This window comes from Eschrichtius robustus, chromosome 17 (genome assembly GCF_028021215.1).
Source record: "Eschrichtius robustus isolate mEscRob2 chromosome 17, mEscRob2.pri, whole genome shotgun sequence".
NCBI lineage: Eukaryota > Metazoa > Chordata > Mammalia > Artiodactyla > Eschrichtiidae > Eschrichtius > Eschrichtius robustus.
This window is the reverse complement of record NC_090840.1, coordinates 11,856,537-11,875,896: the sequence shown is the minus strand read 5'-3', so window position 1 is coordinate 11,875,896 and position 19,360 is coordinate 11,856,537. Positions and strand designations below refer to the sequence as shown.

The window sequence follows — 19,360 nt, the reverse complement described above, 5'->3', positions numbered from 1 at the left end:
ACTGACAAATATTAAAGACACAGAGAAAATATTAATATTAAAAGCAACAAGGGAAAACCAACAAATAACATACAAGGGAATCCCCATAAGGTTATCAGCTGATTTTTCAGCAGAAACACTGCAGGCCATAAGGAAGTGGCACAATATATTTAAAGTGATGTAAGGGAAAAACCTACAACCAAGGATACTCCACCCAGCAAGGCTCTCGTTCAGATTCAACAGAGAAATCAAAAGCTTTACAGACAAGCAAAAGCTAACAGAATTCACCACCACCAAACCAGTTTTACAACAAATGCTAAAGGAACTTCCCTAGGTGGAAAAGAAAAAGCCACAAGTACAAACAAGAAAATTACTAATGGGAAAGCTCACCAGTGAAGGTAAAAATACAATAAAGGTAGGAAATCATCCACACACAAATATGATATCAAAGCTAGTAATCTTGAGGACAGTACAAATGCAGGATATTGGTAATGCATTTGAAATAAGAGAGCAGGAACTTAAAACAATCTTGTATACACATACTATGAGGTTTTGGTATACCAAACCCTCATAGTAACCACAAACCAAAAATCTACAATAGATATACACACACAAAAAAAGAGGAATCCAAACATAACACTGAAGATAGTCATCAAATCACAAGAGAACAAAAAAAAAGAAGTGAAGAAAAAAGAACTACAAAAGCAAATCCAAAACAATTAACAAAATGACAATAAGAACATATGTATCAGTAATTACCTTAAATGTAAATGTATTAAATGCCCCAACCAAAAGACACAGACTGGCTGAATGGATACAAAAACAAGACCCATATAATATACCGTCTACAAGAGACCCATTTCAGACCTAGGGACACATATGGACTAAAAGTGAGGGGATAGAAAAAGATATTCCACACAAATGGAAATCAAAAGAAAGGTGGAGTAGAAATACTCTTATTAGACAAAATAGACTTTAACATAAAGTCTGTCACAAGAGACAAAGAAGGACACTGCATAATAATCAAGGGATCAATCCAAGAAGATATAACAATTGTAAATATATATGCACCCACATAAAAGCATCTCAAAATATAAGGCAGGGCTTCCCTGGTGGTGCAGTGGTTGAGAATCTGCCTGCCAATGCAGGGGACACGGGTTCGAGCCCTGGTCTGGGAAGATCCCACATGCCGCGGAGCAACTGGGCCCATGAGCCACAGCTACTGAGCCTGCGCGTCTGGAGCCTGTGCTCCGCAACAAGAGAGGCCACGACAGTGAGAGGCCCGCGCACCGCAATGAAGAGTGGCCCCCGCTCGCCGCAACTAGAGAAAGCCCTCACACAGAAACGAAGACCCAACACAGCCAAAAAATAAAAATAATGAAATAAATAAATTTATAAAAAAAATATATATATAAGGCAAATACTAACAGCAGGATGAAAGTAAAAGTATAGAAAAAGATATATTATGCAAACATTAACCAAAAAAAAAAAAAAGTTCTGACTATATTAATATTAAATAAAGTAGACTTAAGAGCAAACAAAATTATCAGGGACAGAAAGGGACATTATATTACAGTAAAAAGATAAAAGACACAGCAATCCTAAATATGTATGCACCAAACAATAGATCTCCAAAATATGAAAAGCAAAAGCTGATAGAAAAGAAAGGAGAAATACACAAATCCACAAATACAGCTGGAGACTTCAACACCCCTTTTCAACAATTGTTAAAACAAACAGAAAATCAAGAATGATACAGAAGAATTTAGCAACACCATTAAACAACAAGTTCTATTTAACATTTATAGGACATTCCACTAACAACAACAAGAGTACACATTCTTTTCTAGTACCCATAGAACATAAACCAAAGTGGCCCATATCCTTGGGCCATTTAAAAAAACCTCAACAAATTTTTAAAAGAATGGAAATACACCCTTCAACAACACAGGGGTTAGGGGCTCCAACCCTCCCTGCAGTCCAAAATCTGCATATAAATTATAGTCCTCCCTCTATATCTGCAGTTCCTCAGTATCCACAGTTCTGCATCTGCAGATTCAACCAACCTCAGATTGTGTAGGACTATAGTACTTACTACAGAAAAAAATCTGCATATAAGTGGGAACACACAGTCCAAACCTGTGTTATTCAAGGATCAACTGTATACAGTTTATGTCCTCTGACCACAAAAGAATCAAACTAGAACTCAATAACTGAAAAATAATAGCAAAATTTCCAAACATTTGGAAACCAAACAACAAACTTCCAACTTCAACAGTTAAAAGAAGTTGTCTCAAGGGAAATTTAAAAATACAATGAACTGAATTAAAATAACAATATATCAAAACTTGTGGGATGCAGCTAAAAGCAGTGTTGAGAAGGAAGTTTACAGCACTAAATGCTTATATTAGAAAAAGAGGATTTGGTTCAGGATGGTGGAGCAGAAGGATGTGCTCTCACTCCCTCTTGCAAGAGCACCGGAATCACAACTAACTGCTGAACAATCATTGACAGGAAGACACTGGAACTCACCAGAAAATATACCCCACGTCCAAAGACAAAGGAGAAACCACAATGAGACAGTAGGACGGGCGCAATCACAATAAAATCAAATCCTGAAACTGCTGGGTGGCTGACTCACAAACTGGTGAACACTTATACCACAGAAGTCCACCCACTGGAGTGAAGGTTCTGATACCCATGTCAGGCTTCCCAACCTGAGGGTCCAGCAACGGGAGGAGGAATCAGACTTTTAAGGCTAGCAGGATTTGATTACAGGACTTCGACAGGACTGGAGGAAACAGAGACTCCACTCAGAGAGCACACACAAAGTAGTGTGCGCATCGGGACCCAGGGTAAGGAGCAGTGACCCCAGGGGAGACTGAACCAGACCTACCTGCTAGTGTTGGAGGGTCTCCTGCAGAGGCAGGGGTGGCTGTGGCTCACCGTGGGGACAAGGACTCTGGCAGCAGAACTTCTGGGAAGTACTCCTTGGTGTGAGCCCTCCCAGAGTCCGCCATTAGCCCCACCAAAGAGCTCAGGTAGGCTCCAGTGTTGGATCGTCTCAGGCCAAACAACCAACAGGGAGGGAACCCAGCCTCACCCATCAGCAGACAAGCGGATTAAAGTTTTACTGAGCTCTGCCCACCAGAGCAACAGCCAGCTCTACCCACCACCAGTCCCTCCCATCAGGAAACTTGCACAAGCCTCTTAGATAGCCTCATCCACCAGAGGGCAGACAGCAGAAGCAAGAAGAACCACAATTCTACAGCCTGTGGAACAAAAACCACATTCACAGAAAGATAGACAAAATGAAAAGGCAGAGGACTTTGTACCAGATGAAGGAACAAGATAAAACCCCAGAAAAACAACTAAATGAAGTGGAGATAGGCAACCTTCCAGAAAAAGAATTCAGAATAATGATAGTGAAGATGATCCAGGACCTCGGAAAAAGAATGGAGGCAAAGATCAAGAAGATGCAAGGAATGTTTAACAAAGACCTAGAAGAATTAAAGAACAAACAAACAGAGATGAACAATACAATAACTGAAATGAAAACTACACTAGAGGGAATCAACAGCAGAATAACTGAGGCAGAAGAACGGATAAGTGACCTGGAAGACAGAATGGTGGAATTCACTGCTGCGGAACAGAATGAAGAAAAAAGAATGAAAAGAGGGTCGGGTTGCTGGAGTGCGGCGCCGCCGCGGGAGCCGGAGAGCCAGCTGGCGGGCGGGCTGGAGAGGGGGTGGCGGGGAGGGCGAGGCGGCTGCGGGGCGCAGGGCGCAGGGCAGTGGTCTGCAGGGCTTCAGCCTCCCGAGGGCCAGCCTCGCCGAGCCCGGAGCTGGGTCTGAACCCCGCGCACACCAAAGACGAGGCGGCTGTGGCGGCAGCGGCGGCCCCAGCCATGCTGTGCTATGTGACGAGGCCGGACGCGGTGCTGATGGAGGTGGAGGTGGAGGCGAAAGCCAACGGCGAGGACTGCCTCAACCAGGTGTGCAGGCGATTGGGAATTATAGAAGTTGATTATTTTGGACTGCAGTTTACGGGTAGCAAAGGTGAAAGTTTATGGCTAAATCTGAGAAATCGGATCTCCCAGCAGATGGATGGGCTAGCCCCTTACCGGCTTAAACTGAAAGTCAAGTTCTTCGTGGAGCCTCATCTCATCTTACAGGAGCAGACTAGGCATATCTTTTTCTTGCATATCAAGGAGGCCCTCCTGGCAGGCCACCTCCAGTGTTCACCAGAGCAAGCGGTGGAACTCAGTGCCCTCCTGGCGCAGACCAAGTTTGGGGACTACAGCCAGAACACAGCCAAGTACAGCTCTGAGGGGCTGTGTGCCAAGGAGCTCTCCAGTGCCACCTTGAGCAGCATTGTGGCAAAGCATAAGGAGTTGGAGGGGACCAGCCAGGCTTCGGCTGAATACCAAGTTTTGCAGATTGTGTCGGCAATGGAAAACTACGGCACAGAATGGCATTCTGTGAGGGACAGCGAAGGGCAGAAACTCCTCATTGGGGTTGGACCTGAAGGAATCTCAATTTGTAAAGATGACTTCAGCCCAATTAATAGGATTGCTTACCCTGTCGTGCAGATGGCTACCCAGTCAGGGAAGAATGTGTACCTCACCGTCACCAAGGAGTCTGGGAACAGCATCGTGCTCCTGTTCAAGATGATCAGCACTAGGGCAGCCAGCGGGCTCTACCGAGCCATCACCGAGACGCATGCTTTTTACAGGTGCGACACGGTGACCAGTGCCGTCATGATGCAGTACAGCCGAGACCTGAAGGGCCACTTGGCTTCTCTGTTTCTGAACGAAAACATCAACCTGGGCAAGAAGTATGTCTTCGATATTAAAAGAACCTCCAAGGAGGCGTATGACCACGCCAGGAGGGCTCTGTACAACGCGGGTGTGGTGGATCTCGTGCCGAGAAGCGACCCCAGCCCCCCAAACTCTCCCCTGAAGTCCTCGGAGAGCAGCATGAGCTGCGGCAGCTGCGAGGGCCTTGGCTGCCAGCAGACCCGGGCCCTCCAGGAGAAGCTGCGCAAGCTCAAGGAGGCCATGCTGTGCGTGCTGTGCTGCGAGGGTGAGATCAACTCAGCCTTCTGCCCCTGCGGCCACACTGTGTGCTGCGAGGGCTGCGCCACCCAGCTCCAGTCCTGTCCTGTCTGCAGGTCACGGGTGGACCACGTCCAGCATGTCTACCTGCCGACCCACACCAGTCTTCTCAACCTGACTGTGATCTGATCTGCTGTGTACTTACCGGACATGCCATGTCTCCATGAACTGCACTAGTATAAACTATAAACATGATAGATTGTGGAGAGAATAAATACTCCAACGCCCATCTGCCATGCAACGTTTAGGGGAAAAAAAAAAAAAGAAGAATAGAAACAGTATGACTACTCCTCACCGCCAAAATGTACCATGCGTAGAATCAGCACCTCTGGGTTGGCGACCAGGAAGAGCTCTGGGACCCAGACACATTCCTTGGACTTTTCTTCTTTTTATGATCAAGTAAAGAAATCAGGAAGATCTTTGACATCAGTTAAGTGGCAGCATAGCCCAAAAGTGAGTACCTTTTAGAAAATGATGTTTAAGTCTCCCTAACGTATCCCAAGGTAAGTTTCCTACTTGCAGCCAATTTTGTAAGAATTCATTTTAAGGATTTACTTGGTTCTTTTTGTACGGGTCACAGAGCTCTGGACATTTTTAATAGGAAAATTTTTCTTAAAGAGATAGTTGTCATTTTAATGTCATTTCTGTTTTTCTAACTTGTTCAAGAAAGATTGGGGGGCAAACATATTTAAAACTCGATTCGGGGACTTTTTTAGAGTGGACACAAAGTTGTCAGATTTAAACCAGTCTGACCAGTGGAAAACAGATCACTCCACCTGGATGGTTTCCTATTCTTTCCCCCTCCCCCTCTCCTTACCCTGTCCCCAAGCCTTTCAATTATAAAATGCTACCAGTCTGGTTAGCCGATTTCTGTGGAGTAGTCAGCACTCCTTGGGCCTCTTGAGTTGGTGGAATATTTTAAGATTGCAAAGGGAGCACATGTTCCTTGGAAGGAAGAGCATTGCTCGCTGAGATGAAGCTTCGCCGTGTACAAAGTAGGGGTGGTTCGTGAGTTCTCCGACGCACCCTTCTCCAGCTTCAACCGGTGGGGTTGCTTTTGCTTGAGCCATCGAGCCTTTTACAGCCTTATCGTAGATATCCTAGATATTGTAAGCTTTTTTTTTTGGTAGTAAATGCTTAAGTGTATTAACTTTTTGTTGTCCCTCTATATGTTTTAGAGGGGTTTCGGGGGTTTTTTGTTTCTGTATTCTTAATCATGTTTTCCACTCCCACTTGGGCATTTTGGAACCTGGTCAGCTTGTTGGTTTTCTAGGATGTCTGGAACCTGGATGACCTTATTGGGTGCAATACTAGCTAAGTTAAAGCTAGAAACCTACACTGTCACTTTACTGAGATTTCTGAGTATACTTTTCATATTGCCTTAATGTAGCAGTAATGTGTTTATGCATTTGTTTCTTTGCACAGACATTTTGTCAGATATTAAAACTCTACTTTTTTATGGCAAAAAAAAAAAAAAAAAAAAAAAAAAAAAGAATGAAAAGAAATGAAGACAGCCTGAGACCACTGCGACAACATTAAATGCAACAACATTCACATTATAGGGGTCCCAGAAGGAGAAGGGAGAGAGAAAGGACCCGAGAAAATATCTGAAGAGAGTATAGTCGAAAACTTCCCTGACATGGGAAAGGAAATAGCCACCCAAGTCCAGGAAGCACAGAGTCCCATACAGGATAAACCCAAGGAGAAACATGCTGAGACACATAGTAATCAAATTGGCAAAAATTAAAGACAAAGAAAAATTATTGAAAGCAGCAAGGGAAAAACGACAAATAACATACAAGGGAACCCCCATAAGGTTAACAGCTGATTTCTCAGCAGAAACTCTACAAGCCAGAAGGGAGCGGCATGATATACTTGAAGTGATGAAAGGGAAGAACCTACAACCAAGATTACTCCACCCGGCAAGGATCTCATTTAGATTTGATGGAGAAATCAAAAGCTTTACAGACAAGCAAAAGCTAAGAGAATTCAGCACCACCAAACCAGCTCTACAACAAATGCTAAAGGAACTTCTCTAAGTGGGAAACACAAGAGAAGAAAAGGACCTACAAAAACAAACCCAAAACAATTAAGAAAATGGTCATAGGAACATACATATTGATAATTACCGTAAACGTGAATGGATTAAATGCTCAAGCAAAAGACACAGGCCTGCTGAATGGATACAAAAACAAGACCCATATATATGCTGTCTACAAGAGACCCACTTCAGACCTAGGGACACATACAGACTGAGAGTGAGGGGATGGAAAAAGATATTCCATGCAAATGGAAATCAGAAGAAAGCTGGAGCAGCAATACTCATATCAGATAAAATAAACTTTAAAATAAAGAATGTTACAAGAGACAAGGAACGACACTACATAATGATTAAGGGATCGATCCAAGAAGAAGATATAACAATTATAAATATATATGCACCCAACATAGGAACACCTCAATACATAAGGCAATTGCTTACAGCTATAAAAGAGGAAACTGACAGTAGCACAATAATAGTGGGGGACTTTAACACCTCACTTACACCAATGGACAGATCATCCAAACAGAAAATTAATAAGGAAACACAAGCTTTAAATGACACAATAGACCAGATAGATTTAATTGATATTTATAGGACATTCCTTCCAAAAACAGCAGATTACACTTTCTTCTCAAGTGCACACGGAATATTCTCCAGGATAGATCACATCTTGGGTCACAAATCAAGCCTCAGTAAATTTAAGAAAATTGAAATCATATCAAGCATCTTTTCTGACCACAACGCTATGAGATTAGAAATCAATTACAGGGAGAAAAACGTGAAAAGCACAAACACATGGAGGCTAAACAATACATTACTAAATAACCAAGAGATCACTGAAGAAATCAAAGAGGAAATCAAAAAATACCTAGAGACAAATGACAATGAAAACACGACGATCCAAAACCTATGGGATGCAGCAAAAGCAGTTCTAAGAGGGAAGTTTATAGCTATACAAGCCTACCTAAACAAACAAGAAAAATCTCAAGTAAATCTAACCTTACACCTAAAGGAATTAGAGAAAGAAGAACAAACAAAACCCAAAGTCAGCAGAAGGAAAGAAATCATAAAGATCAGAGCAGAAATAAACGAAATAGAAACAAAGAAAACAATAGCAAAGATCAATAAAACTAAAAGCTGGTTCTTTGAGAAGATAAACAAAATTGATAAGCCATTAGCCAGACTCATGAAGAAAAAGAGGGAGAGGACTCAAATCAATAAAATTAGAAATGAAAAAGGAGAAGTTACAACAGACACCACAGAAATACAAAGCATCCTAAGAGACTACTACAAGCAACTCTATGCCAATAAAATGGACAACCTGGAAGAAATGGACAAATTCTTAGAAAGGTATAACCTTCCAAGACTGAACCAGGAAGAAATAGAAAATATGATCAGATCAATCACAAGTAATGAAATTGAAACTGTGATTAAAAGTTTTCCAACAAACAAAAGTCCAGGACCAGATGGCTTCACAGGTGAATTCTATCAAAGATTTAGAGAAGAGCTAACACCCATCCTTCTCAAACTCTTCCAAAAAACTGCAGAGGAAGGAACACTCCCAAACTCATTCTATGAGGCCACCATCACCCTGATACCAAAACCAGACAAAGATACTACAAAAAAAGAAAATTACAGACCAATATCACTGATGAATATAGATGCAAAAATCCTCAACCAAATACTAGCAAACAGAATCCAACAACCCATTAAAAGGATCATACACCATGATCAAGTGGGATTTATCCCAGGGATGCAAGGATTCTTCAATATACATGGATCAATCAATGTGATACACCATATTAACAAATTGAAGAAGAAAAACCATATGATCATCTCAATAGATGCAGAAAAAGCTTTTGGCAAAATTCAACACCCATTTATGATAAAAACTCTCCAGAAAGTGGGCATAGAGGGAACCTATCTCAACATAATAAAGGCCATATACGACAAACCCACAGCAAACATCATTCTCAATGGTTAAAAACTGAAAGAAAGCATTTTCTCTAAGATCAGGAACAAGACAAGGATGTCCACTCTCACCACTATTATTCAACATCGTTTTGGAAGTCCTAGCCACAGCAATCAGAGAAGAAAAAGAAATAAAAGGAATATAAATTGGAAAAGAAGAAGTAAAACTGTCAGTGTTTGCAGATGACACGATACTATACATAGAGAATCCTAAAAATGCCACCAGAAAACTACTAGAGCTAATCAATGAATTTGGTAAAGTTGCAGGCTACAAAATTAATGCACAGAAATCTCTTGCATTCCTATACATTAATGATTAAAAATCTGAAAGAGAAATTATGGAAACACTCCCATTTACCACTGCAACAAAAAGAATAAAATACCTAGGAATAAACCTACCTAGGGAGACAAAAGACCTGTATGCAGAAAACTATAAGACACTGATGAAAGAAATTAAAGATGGTACCAACAGATGGAGAGATATACCATGTTCTTGGATTGGAAGAATCAATATTGTGAAAATGACTATACTACCCAAAGCAATCTACAGATTCAATGCAATCCCTATCAAATTACCAATGGCATTTTTTACGGAACTAGAACAAATCATCTTAAAATTTGTATGGAGACACAAAAGACCCCGAATAGCCAAAGTAGTCTTGAGGGAAAAAAACGGAGCTGGAGGAATCAGACTCCCTGACTTCAGACTATACTACAAAGCTACAATAATCAAGACAATATGGTACTGGCACAAAAACAGAAACATAGATCAATGGAACAAGATAGAAAGCCCAGAGATAAACCCACTCACCTATGGTCAACTAATCTATGACAAAGGAGGCAAAGATATACAATGGAGAAAAGACAGTCTCTTCAATAAGTGGGGCTGGGAAAACTTGACAGCTACATGTAAAAGAATGAAATTAGAATACTCCCTAACACCATACACAAAAATAAACTCAAAATGGATTAAAGACCTAAATGTAAGACTGGACACTATAAAACTCTTAGAGGAAAACATAGGAAGAACACTCTTTGACATAAATCACAGCAAGATCTTTTTTGATCCATCTCCTAGAGTAATGGAAATAAAAACAAAAATAAACAAATGGGACCTAATGAAACTTCAAAGCTTTTGCACAGCAAAGGAAACCATAAACAAGACGAAAAGACAACCCTCAGAATGGGAGAAAATATTTACAAATGAATCAGCAGACAAAGGATTAATCTCCAAAATATATAAATAGCTCATTCAGCTCAATATTAAAGAAACAAACAACCCAATCCAAAAATGGGCAGAAGACCTAAATAGACATTTCTCCATAGAAGACATACAGATGGCCAAGAAGCACATGAAAAGATGCTCAACATCACTAATTATTAGAGAAATGCAAATCAAAACTACAATGAGGTATCACCTCACACCAGTTAGAATGGGCATCATCAGAAAATCTACAAACAACAAATGCTGGGGAGGGTGTGGAGAAAAGGGAACCCTCTTGCACTGTTGGTGGGAATGTAAATTGATACAGCCACTATGGAGAACAATATGGAGGTGCCTTAAAAAACTAAAAATAGAATTACCATATGATCCAGCAATCCCACTACTGGGCATATACCCAGAGAAAACTGTAATTCAAAAAGACACATGCACCCCAATGTTCACTGCAGCACTATTTACAATAGCCAGGTCATGGAAGCAACCTAAATGCCCATCGACAGATGAATGGATAAAGAAGTTGTGGTACATATATACAATGGAATATTACTCAGCCATAAAAAGGAACGAAATTGAGTCATTTGTTGAGACGTGGATGGACCTAGAGACTGTCATACAGAGTGAAGTAAGTCAGAAAGAGAAAAACAAATATCGTATATTAATGCATGTATGTGGAACCTAGAAAAATGGTACAGATGAACCGGTTTGCAGGGCAGAAGTTGAGACACAGATGTAGAGAACAAACGTATGGACACCAAGGGGGGAAACCGCGGTGGGGTGGGGATGGTGGTGTGCTGAATTGGGCAATGGGGACTGACATGTATACACTGATGTGTATAAAACTGATGACTGCTAAAAAAAAAAAAAATAATAATAATAATATCAACTCTCACCCAAAGAACCTAGAGAAAGAGCAAAATAAACTCAAAGCAAGCAGAAGGAAGAAAATAATAGATAGGAGCAGAAATCAATAAAATTGAAAACCAACAAAAGAAAAAAAGAAAAATAAATGAAAGAGAAAGCTTGTTCTTTGAAAAGATTAATAAAATTGACAAATATTTAAAAAAGAGAAGGCACAAGTTACTAATTTCGGGAATGAAACAGGGGATATATTACTATAGACCACGTAGCTATCAAAAGGATAATAAGGAAATACTACAAACAATTCTATACACATAAACCTAACCAGTTAGATGAAATGGACCAATTAATTGAAAAATACAAACTACTACATCTCTTCCAATATGAAATTCGTAAGATAGTCACATAACTCTATTAAGGAACTTGAACTCATAATTTTAAAAACACACCAAAACTCAATTCCACCTATGGCCAATTAATCTATGACAAAGGAGGCAAGACTATACAATGGAGAAAAGTCTCTTCAATAAATGGTACTGGGAAAACCGGATAGTTACATGCAAAAAAATGAAATTAGAACATTCTTTAACACCATACACAAAAATAAACTCAAAATGTATTACAGGCCTAAATGTAAGGCCAGACACTATAAAACTCTTAGAGGAAAACATAGGCAGAACACCCTTTGACATAAATTGCACAGCAATATCTTTTTTAATCACTCTCCCAGAGTAACAGAAATAAAAACAGAAATAAACAAATGGGACCTAATTAAACTCAAAAGTGTTTGTACAGCAAAGGAAACCATGAACAAAACAAAAAGGCAACCCACACAATGGGAGAAAATATTTGCAAACGAAGCAACCAGAAAGGGAGTAGTATCCAAAATATACAAGCAGTTCATGCAGCTCAAAATACAAAAAAACACCCAACCCAATCGAAAAATGGGCAGAAGACCTAAGAAGACATTTCTCCAAAGAAGACATACAGGTGGCCAAGAAGCACATGAAAAGATGCTCAACATCACTAATTATTAGAGAAATGCAAATCAAAACTACAATGAGATATCACCTCACACCAGTGAGAATGGCCATCAATCAAAAAATCTGCAAACAATAAATGAAAGCTTGGAGAGGGTGTGGAGAAAAGGGAACCCTCTTACACTGTTGGTGGGAATGTAAATTGGTACAGCCAGTATAGAGAACAGTATGGAGGTTCCTTAAAAAAAACTAAAAATAGAGCTACCATAAGATCCAGCAATCCCACTCCTGGGCATATATCCAGAGAAAAACATACATGCACCCCAATGTTCACTGCAGGCACTGTTTACAATAGCCAAGACATGGAAGCAACCTAAATGTCCATCGACAGATGAATGGATAAAGAAGATGTGGTACATATATACAATGGAATATTACTCAGCCATAAAAAGAATAAAATAATGCCATTTTCAGCAACATAGATGGACCTGGAGATTATCATACTAAGTGAAGTAAGTCAGACAGAGAAAGATATGATATTTGTCTTTCTCTGTCTGGCTTACTTCACTTAATATCATATGATATCGCTTACATGCAAAATCTAAAATGAGACAAATGAACTTATAAAACAGAAACAGACTCACAGACTTAGAGAATGAACTTACGGTTATCAGTGGGGAAGGGTGGGAGGGAGGGATGGATTGGGAGTTTGGGATTGACAGGTACACACTGCTATGTTTAAAATAAAATGCCTTTCTGTGAAAATAATAATAATAATAAAATAAATACATACATAAATAAATCTCACCAAAAAGAAATCAACAGGTCCAGATGGTTCACTGGATAATTCTCCTAAATGTTTAAAGAATTAACACCAGTTCTATACAATCTCTTCAGAAAATAGATAGCTTCATTTTTTGAAGCTAGTGTTACTCTGACACCAAAACCAGACAAACAATCAGAGACCTAATTGTAAAACATAAAACTATGAACTTGAAAAAAACAAAAACAGGAGAAAATCCAAAGGATCTAACATAGGCACAGAGTTCTTACACTGACACCAAAAACATGATCCGTAAAAGGGAAAAACGAACGAATTAAAATATAAAACTTTTGCTCTGTGAAAGACCCTGTTAAATAGATGAAAAGATAAGATTTAATTGTCCTACTTGCCCTACATTTGGGAGAAAATGTTTACAAACCCACATATCTGAAAAATGACTCATATCTAGCATATATAAAGAACTCACAAAAGAAAACCCAATTAGAAAATGGGCAAAAGACATGAAGAGACATTTTATTCAAAAGCATATGAAGATGGCAAACATATGAAACGATGTTCAACATTATTAGCCAATAAGGAAACACAGATTAAAATCATGAGATGCACAATACACACCTATTACAATGGCAAAAAAAAAAAAAAAAGGAAAAAAGTTAACATCATCAAATGCTAGTGAGGAAGCAGAGAAGCTGGCTTAGCCATACACTGTTGGTGGGAATGTAAAATAATACAGCCATTCTGGAAAACAGTGTGTCAGTTTCTTTAAAACTAAACACGCAACTACCTTGTGACTCATATGAACCAACAATTGCCCTCATCGGCATTTATTCCGGAGAAATGAAAACTTATGCTAGCTCAAAATCCTGTACACATTTACATTAACTTTACTTACAAAAGCCAAGAACTGGAATCAATCCGGATGTCCATCAACTGGTGCATGGCTAAACAAACTGTGGTCCATCCATATGAAGGAATACTACTCAGTACTAAAAGGGAAGGAACTGCTGATACACACAGCAATTTGGGTGAATCACTAGAGATTATGCTTAGTGAAAAAAGCCAGTCCCAAAAGGCTGTATATTGTATGATTCAATTTATATTACTATCTTGAAATGACAAAATTGTGAAAATGGAGAAGAGATAAGTGGTTGCCATTAAGGAGGGGTTGGAGGTGGAAGTGAAGTGGGTGTGGCCATAACAAGGCCACAGGAGGGGTTCTTGTAGTATGGAAATGTTCTGCATCTTGACTTAACCAGTGTCAATATCCTAGTTGTGATAGTGTACCATGTTTTGCAGGATGTTACCGCTGGAGAAAACTGGGTAAAGGGTACAGGAAATGCTTCTGTATTCTTTCTTGTAAACTGCATGTGAAGAATCTACAATTATCTCAAAAAGTTTAATCAAAAAAATAAACATCTTACAAAAGAAAGGCTCTTTACCTGCTAATCCTGCAATAATCTGGTCTGTTCCTCTACTGCTATGTCCTCACTCCTACTTGACATTCAAATCAAATTCCTTCTTTGCTCGTGGATTACTTAACTCTTATTTTATTCAGCTAATACCACTCAAATGAAATTACTCTCTTGCTAAAGTCAATGATAATCTTTCAACTGCAAAACAAAATGGAAACTTGCTAGGTTTTTGGTTTACCTAGCCTCTAAGTATCTGACACTGATGGAAGTTTACTCTACTTCCCTGAAGCTCTCCTACCTCTGCTTCCATGACAACACTCTCTGCTGGTTCTCCTTCTGCCTCTTGAGCTACTTCTGGCAGGTAGGGGAGTCCCTTCATTCTCTTTTCTTCTTTTTTTTTCTCCTGACTTACTCCCAAATGCCAGCTTTATCCAGGATACAAATGCTCTTCATGTCTTATATATGCTCCTTGAGTACTCTGGGTACCAGCCATTCTATCCACATGTGGAAGTGCAAGCATTCTTTATCAGTATCTAGCTACATAAACTGTCTCCAGAGCTATGTCAATGTCCCACAGGAAGCTCAAACACAGCATATTCCACACTGGACTTACCTCTAACTCCCACTCTCCAGAAAGAAATCTGTTTTCCTATATTCTTATTAATTGTTCCACCATTCTCATATCCTAGCCAGAAACCTGGGAGTTATCCTAGACTCTTCCTTTCTCAACCCCAATACCTAAAAAGTTTCTTAAAAAAGTTTAAAATTCTTCTCAGTATCTCTTGATTTTGTCCTTTTTCTCCATGCCTTCTGTCGGTTTCTTAATTTAGTCAAACTCTTATCATCTCTTATTTAGCCTATTTCCTGACTTGGCTCCCTTCTATTCTTTACACTGTTTACAAGGAAATTTAACTAAAATACAAACTTGATAATATTACTATGATGCTTAAATTTCTTCCATCGCTCTACAGTGCTTTCAGTAAAAAGTGTAAACTTCTTAGCCTAACATGTATGACCTTTTAACCTCGACCTACTTTCCATATTCATCTCCTACAGCCTACCCTTCTCTGCTACTCTCTAGCCTCATGGAGCCATTTGGCGTTTCCTGAACATGCCATGTGGCCTCCTGATTAGTACCTTTAATCACATTCACTTTACCTGGAATACAGCCTTCCTAGTTGAGTGGCTCCTACTGCCCCTCAGCACTCAGCTCTATCATCCCCTCCCCCTGAGAAGCCTTGCTGAACCTCTCATCCCACAGTGGCCTTCCGTATTTATTTAGTAGTCTTTCCAGTATCGCTATTATTGATTTCCTTTTGTAATCTCCTCTAGCAAGTATTTCCAAGTATTCCTGGAAAGCTGGGACTGTGTCTTATTTTATCTATGTATCCTTGATGCCTCATAAGAAGATGATTCCAATGTACCATCTTAAAATACTAAATACTGCATCTCAGCTCTGATAGCCACCCAGACTGACCTTCGTCTTGTTAAACACTCTCCTTCTTCTCTGGCTACCCATCCAACATCAGCAAAAGACACCACTGCATCCTCTCCTGGCTGGCTGGGGCTCCATTCTGTTGTAGGGCTGGTAAGCTGTAAGTTACAAATAGGGAAAGTTCTTCATCTAGCACCAAAATGGTAGAATAAAACGTTTTATTACCTAAGGAAAATCACCAGCTCTAGCATTACAAACACATGGACAGTTTCTAGCATTTCCATTGAAGGTCTCCACGAAAGAGACCTTTAGTTATGTCACACTGTTGTTTAATAGTGCATGCAATCTCTGAATTATAATTTAACTCATTCAATTTTTATTTTACAGGTCAAATGAGACTCGTTAAAAAAAAACAAAAACCTCTGTTCATCCTAAAACATTAAGAAAATTTTTAGAATTTAAACATTATAAATCAGTTCTTTTCTGAAGAGATTTAGTAAAAAGTATAGTGACCAATTTGTGCTAAATCTGGTAATATTTTTAAATGGGTATTATATAGATACACTGTTACAATAATGAAAATACATTTTCAAATATCATTAGATCTCTTGATTTTTAAATTAAAGTAATAACTATATTAAAGAACCAAAAATACAAATAGCAGTAGAACAGAATTCTCTAGCTGACCTTAAACACCTAGAGAAGGAACAGAATATTCTGAAATAAATATAACAAAGAAAAAGCGTGCATGTTCTGAAATTGACCTTCAAAAAATGGAAAAATAACTTAATTGAATTAAATTTAAGTTTTGTTATAAGAATATTGCCAGATGGCTAATGAATAATTGTTATCAGATTAATGTAATACTTCCTACAAGTTGAAGTAAGGTTTAAATAAAAAAGAAAATGCAGACTTTTTAATTGAAGAAAAATGTTTAAGACGCCAAAGAGATTTACACGTATTTATCAGAAAGCTTCTACAGTAACCCATGCTTTGTTTGAACCTTCTTACTATTATCATTGCCAGATGAAGCTTTTGGAAGCTACACTTAAATAATACTTGTTCCTCAACTATAAAATATACCCTACAAACACATAATACTAATATGATTAAAATTTTTAAATAATATATCTTTAATTTTTAAATAATATATCTTTAACATTATGAATAAAATTTTAACTGAACATATTGGTTACTGGTATGTGCACACATTCAGATATCATAATTACCCAACATTATCAACTTTATAGAGTAGTATTAGAAAACTGACATTTTAACAACAAGATACTAAGAATATCAAGTATTTAAAATGCCTTAAATTATGGCTTTTGGGAAGGACAGGGGTACCGGCAAGAAAGAAGACAAGTATATTAGAAGAGTAGAGATTTAAGAACTTAATCCTGGGCAAAAACAAAAACAAAAAAACTAATAACGGAATTAAGATGAAAAAGCTTTCAAAATACCAGTGTTTTAAGGCACACAGTGGAGTAACTGTGGTCAGAAGAGAAAAAAAGTATAACCTTCAGCAAGTACATTGTCAAGGGATATGATCAAAGAAAAATCAAAAAGAAGATTTTTCTACTTCTCCCTTATACGTTTCAGAAATTTATCTAAATAAGTCAATAAACAGTTTTCAGTAAATTGGTATCTTGTACAACTTAAATAATATAAATGAATTGGGCATCCCCATCTGGTCTCAAGAGCCTGCGAATCTGGCAATATTCTGTTTCTATCCATTACTGAGAACAGAATGGTATATTAATACTCCCGTCACACTATAAAATGGAGATTCTAAGTGGGTTACATGGAGATTTGGGAACAGGAAGGTCCCCCAAGCTCTGTGGAGGCTCCTAGAAGATACAGTGTTGAATGGGCTGTTTTGTACAAGTGACAAATCATAAAGGTAAAACCTGAATGGTCCCTTCCTTAAGGTGCTAGCTCATGAAGATCAATTTGGTTACCTAACTCTTTATTTAGAAAATAAAATTTTGTTCCAATACACTTACTAGTTGGTAGGAAGAAAGGTATATTTAAGATAAATAAAAATCTAGTTTTGACCTTAAGACTTCTTACCTTCCCATAAAAGCTACAAAAATTGCTGTTTTCTTCCCAGATATTTTTGCCCATAAAAGGAAGCAAAATACTTTTCTAAGAATACTCAAAAATATAAGTTAAACCCATTCTGTGACAGCCTTTCAAAGTATTTTATTTTATAATGTAAAGATCATACAATATTTCTCAATTTTACATCTGTAGCACTTCGCATATTAAACATGAAATGTTGCTTTTTGCACAAACTTTAAAACAAAAACCAATTATTCCATGGACTTAGTCTGTAATCTTACTGAGCATTGATTATATTTAATCACTGAAATAATACCATGTCTATAACATGTACTCAATGAGATGAAAATGTTAATGATACTGTCAAGAACCAATTCCAGAATTGATAATACCTGTATCATTTCTAATTGACATCCTGCCCCACAAAACAAAGTAGTTTTAGTATTTAAGTCACGTACCTACATTATAACAGTGATTTATGCCACCAAAAAAGAAGCCTAACAAAGTCCCTGGGGAAACTCATACAAAAAACAAAATAAAACTGAAAAAAATCTAATCTTTTTTTAAAAGGCCACTTCAGTTGTTGTCGAAATGGGCACTCAGTAGCATAAGAATGAAACAGGAAGTACAGTTCACCTAGTAAAGTACTAGTTTAGGTGAGGTCAGTGTAGGCAAGGGGACTGAGGGCATGGAATCCTTGGAGGTATGATTTAGACACCACAACTGACATGCATGGATGATGGATGGGAAGTTTGAAAAAGAAAAGGTCAACTTACTGAAGGTTCCAGCAAGGTCCTGTCCTACCACAGCTATTGTTAGTAGGGGGAAAAAAAAAAAAAACGACAGAAAAATTTTTTTTCAAAATCAAGGGCATTATAAAATTTAAAATAAAATTAGTGCTTATTGATTTATCAGTATCCAAATTCCTTTCAGAAAGTAAGAAAAGCATTTCATTCAGAGCAAAATTCAGTAAGAGCATTGTATTTTTACTGATCTTAAGAAATTCAAATCAACATTTGAAACAATTTAAATTATCTAAGATTCAATTACATTTCAAGAATTTTACTGAAGTAATTTTAGGTAATTTTAAATATTCTGATAATGTAAAACTACACTGAAGAAATTGATTTATTTAATAAAATGCATAAAAGAAAAATATAAAGCTTATACAAAAGCTGAAATACTTAGAATAAAATATTAGAAGAGCTCGCTTTGTCCTCATGTGACTTTTCATAAAATAAACACACTGGTACTGGGAACTAGGATTCTCTCAGTTTCTTGCCAAAAACGGTGTAACAGTAAATATACTCGGTCTATTTTACCACCTTTTGTTTACAGCCAAATGCAAAACATGTATTCTTAAAAGCAACACGGTAAAAAAACTTCTAGATTTTTAATTACAGATTTAATTATTCCTCTCTTTCTACCAATTCCTGTCATAGTAAGAAAAACTAAAAGCAGAATTTCTGCATTTTAATATAGTGACATACAGTGA

At 38.1% G+C, this 19,360-nt stretch overlaps 2 protein-coding genes across 3 annotated transcripts in view; one reads left to right on the top strand and one right to left on the bottom strand.

The window, feature by feature from the left end:
* The window catches only part of MTFR1 (mitochondrial fission regulator 1), a 68,768-nt gene that overhangs the window by 25,207 nt on the left and 24,201 nt on the right, over positions 1-19,360 (bottom strand). For both annotated transcript variants that reach the window (XM_068525391.1, XM_068525392.1), the window contains one exon: positions 15,844-15,959. In XM_068525391.1, coding sequence (XP_068381492.1) covers positions 15,844-15,959 — 116 coding nt within the window. The remainder of the gene's footprint in view (positions 1-15,843; positions 15,960-19,360) is intronic.
* LOC137751453 (E3 ubiquitin-protein ligase MYLIP) lies at positions 3,742-6,517 on the top strand. Its single transcript, XM_068526050.1, has one exon. It carries the CDS (start codon positions 3,887-3,889, stop codon positions 5,222-5,224), a length of 1,338 nt encoding a protein of 445 aa, XP_068382151.1. The 5' UTR covers positions 3,742-3,886; the 3' UTR covers positions 5,225-6,517.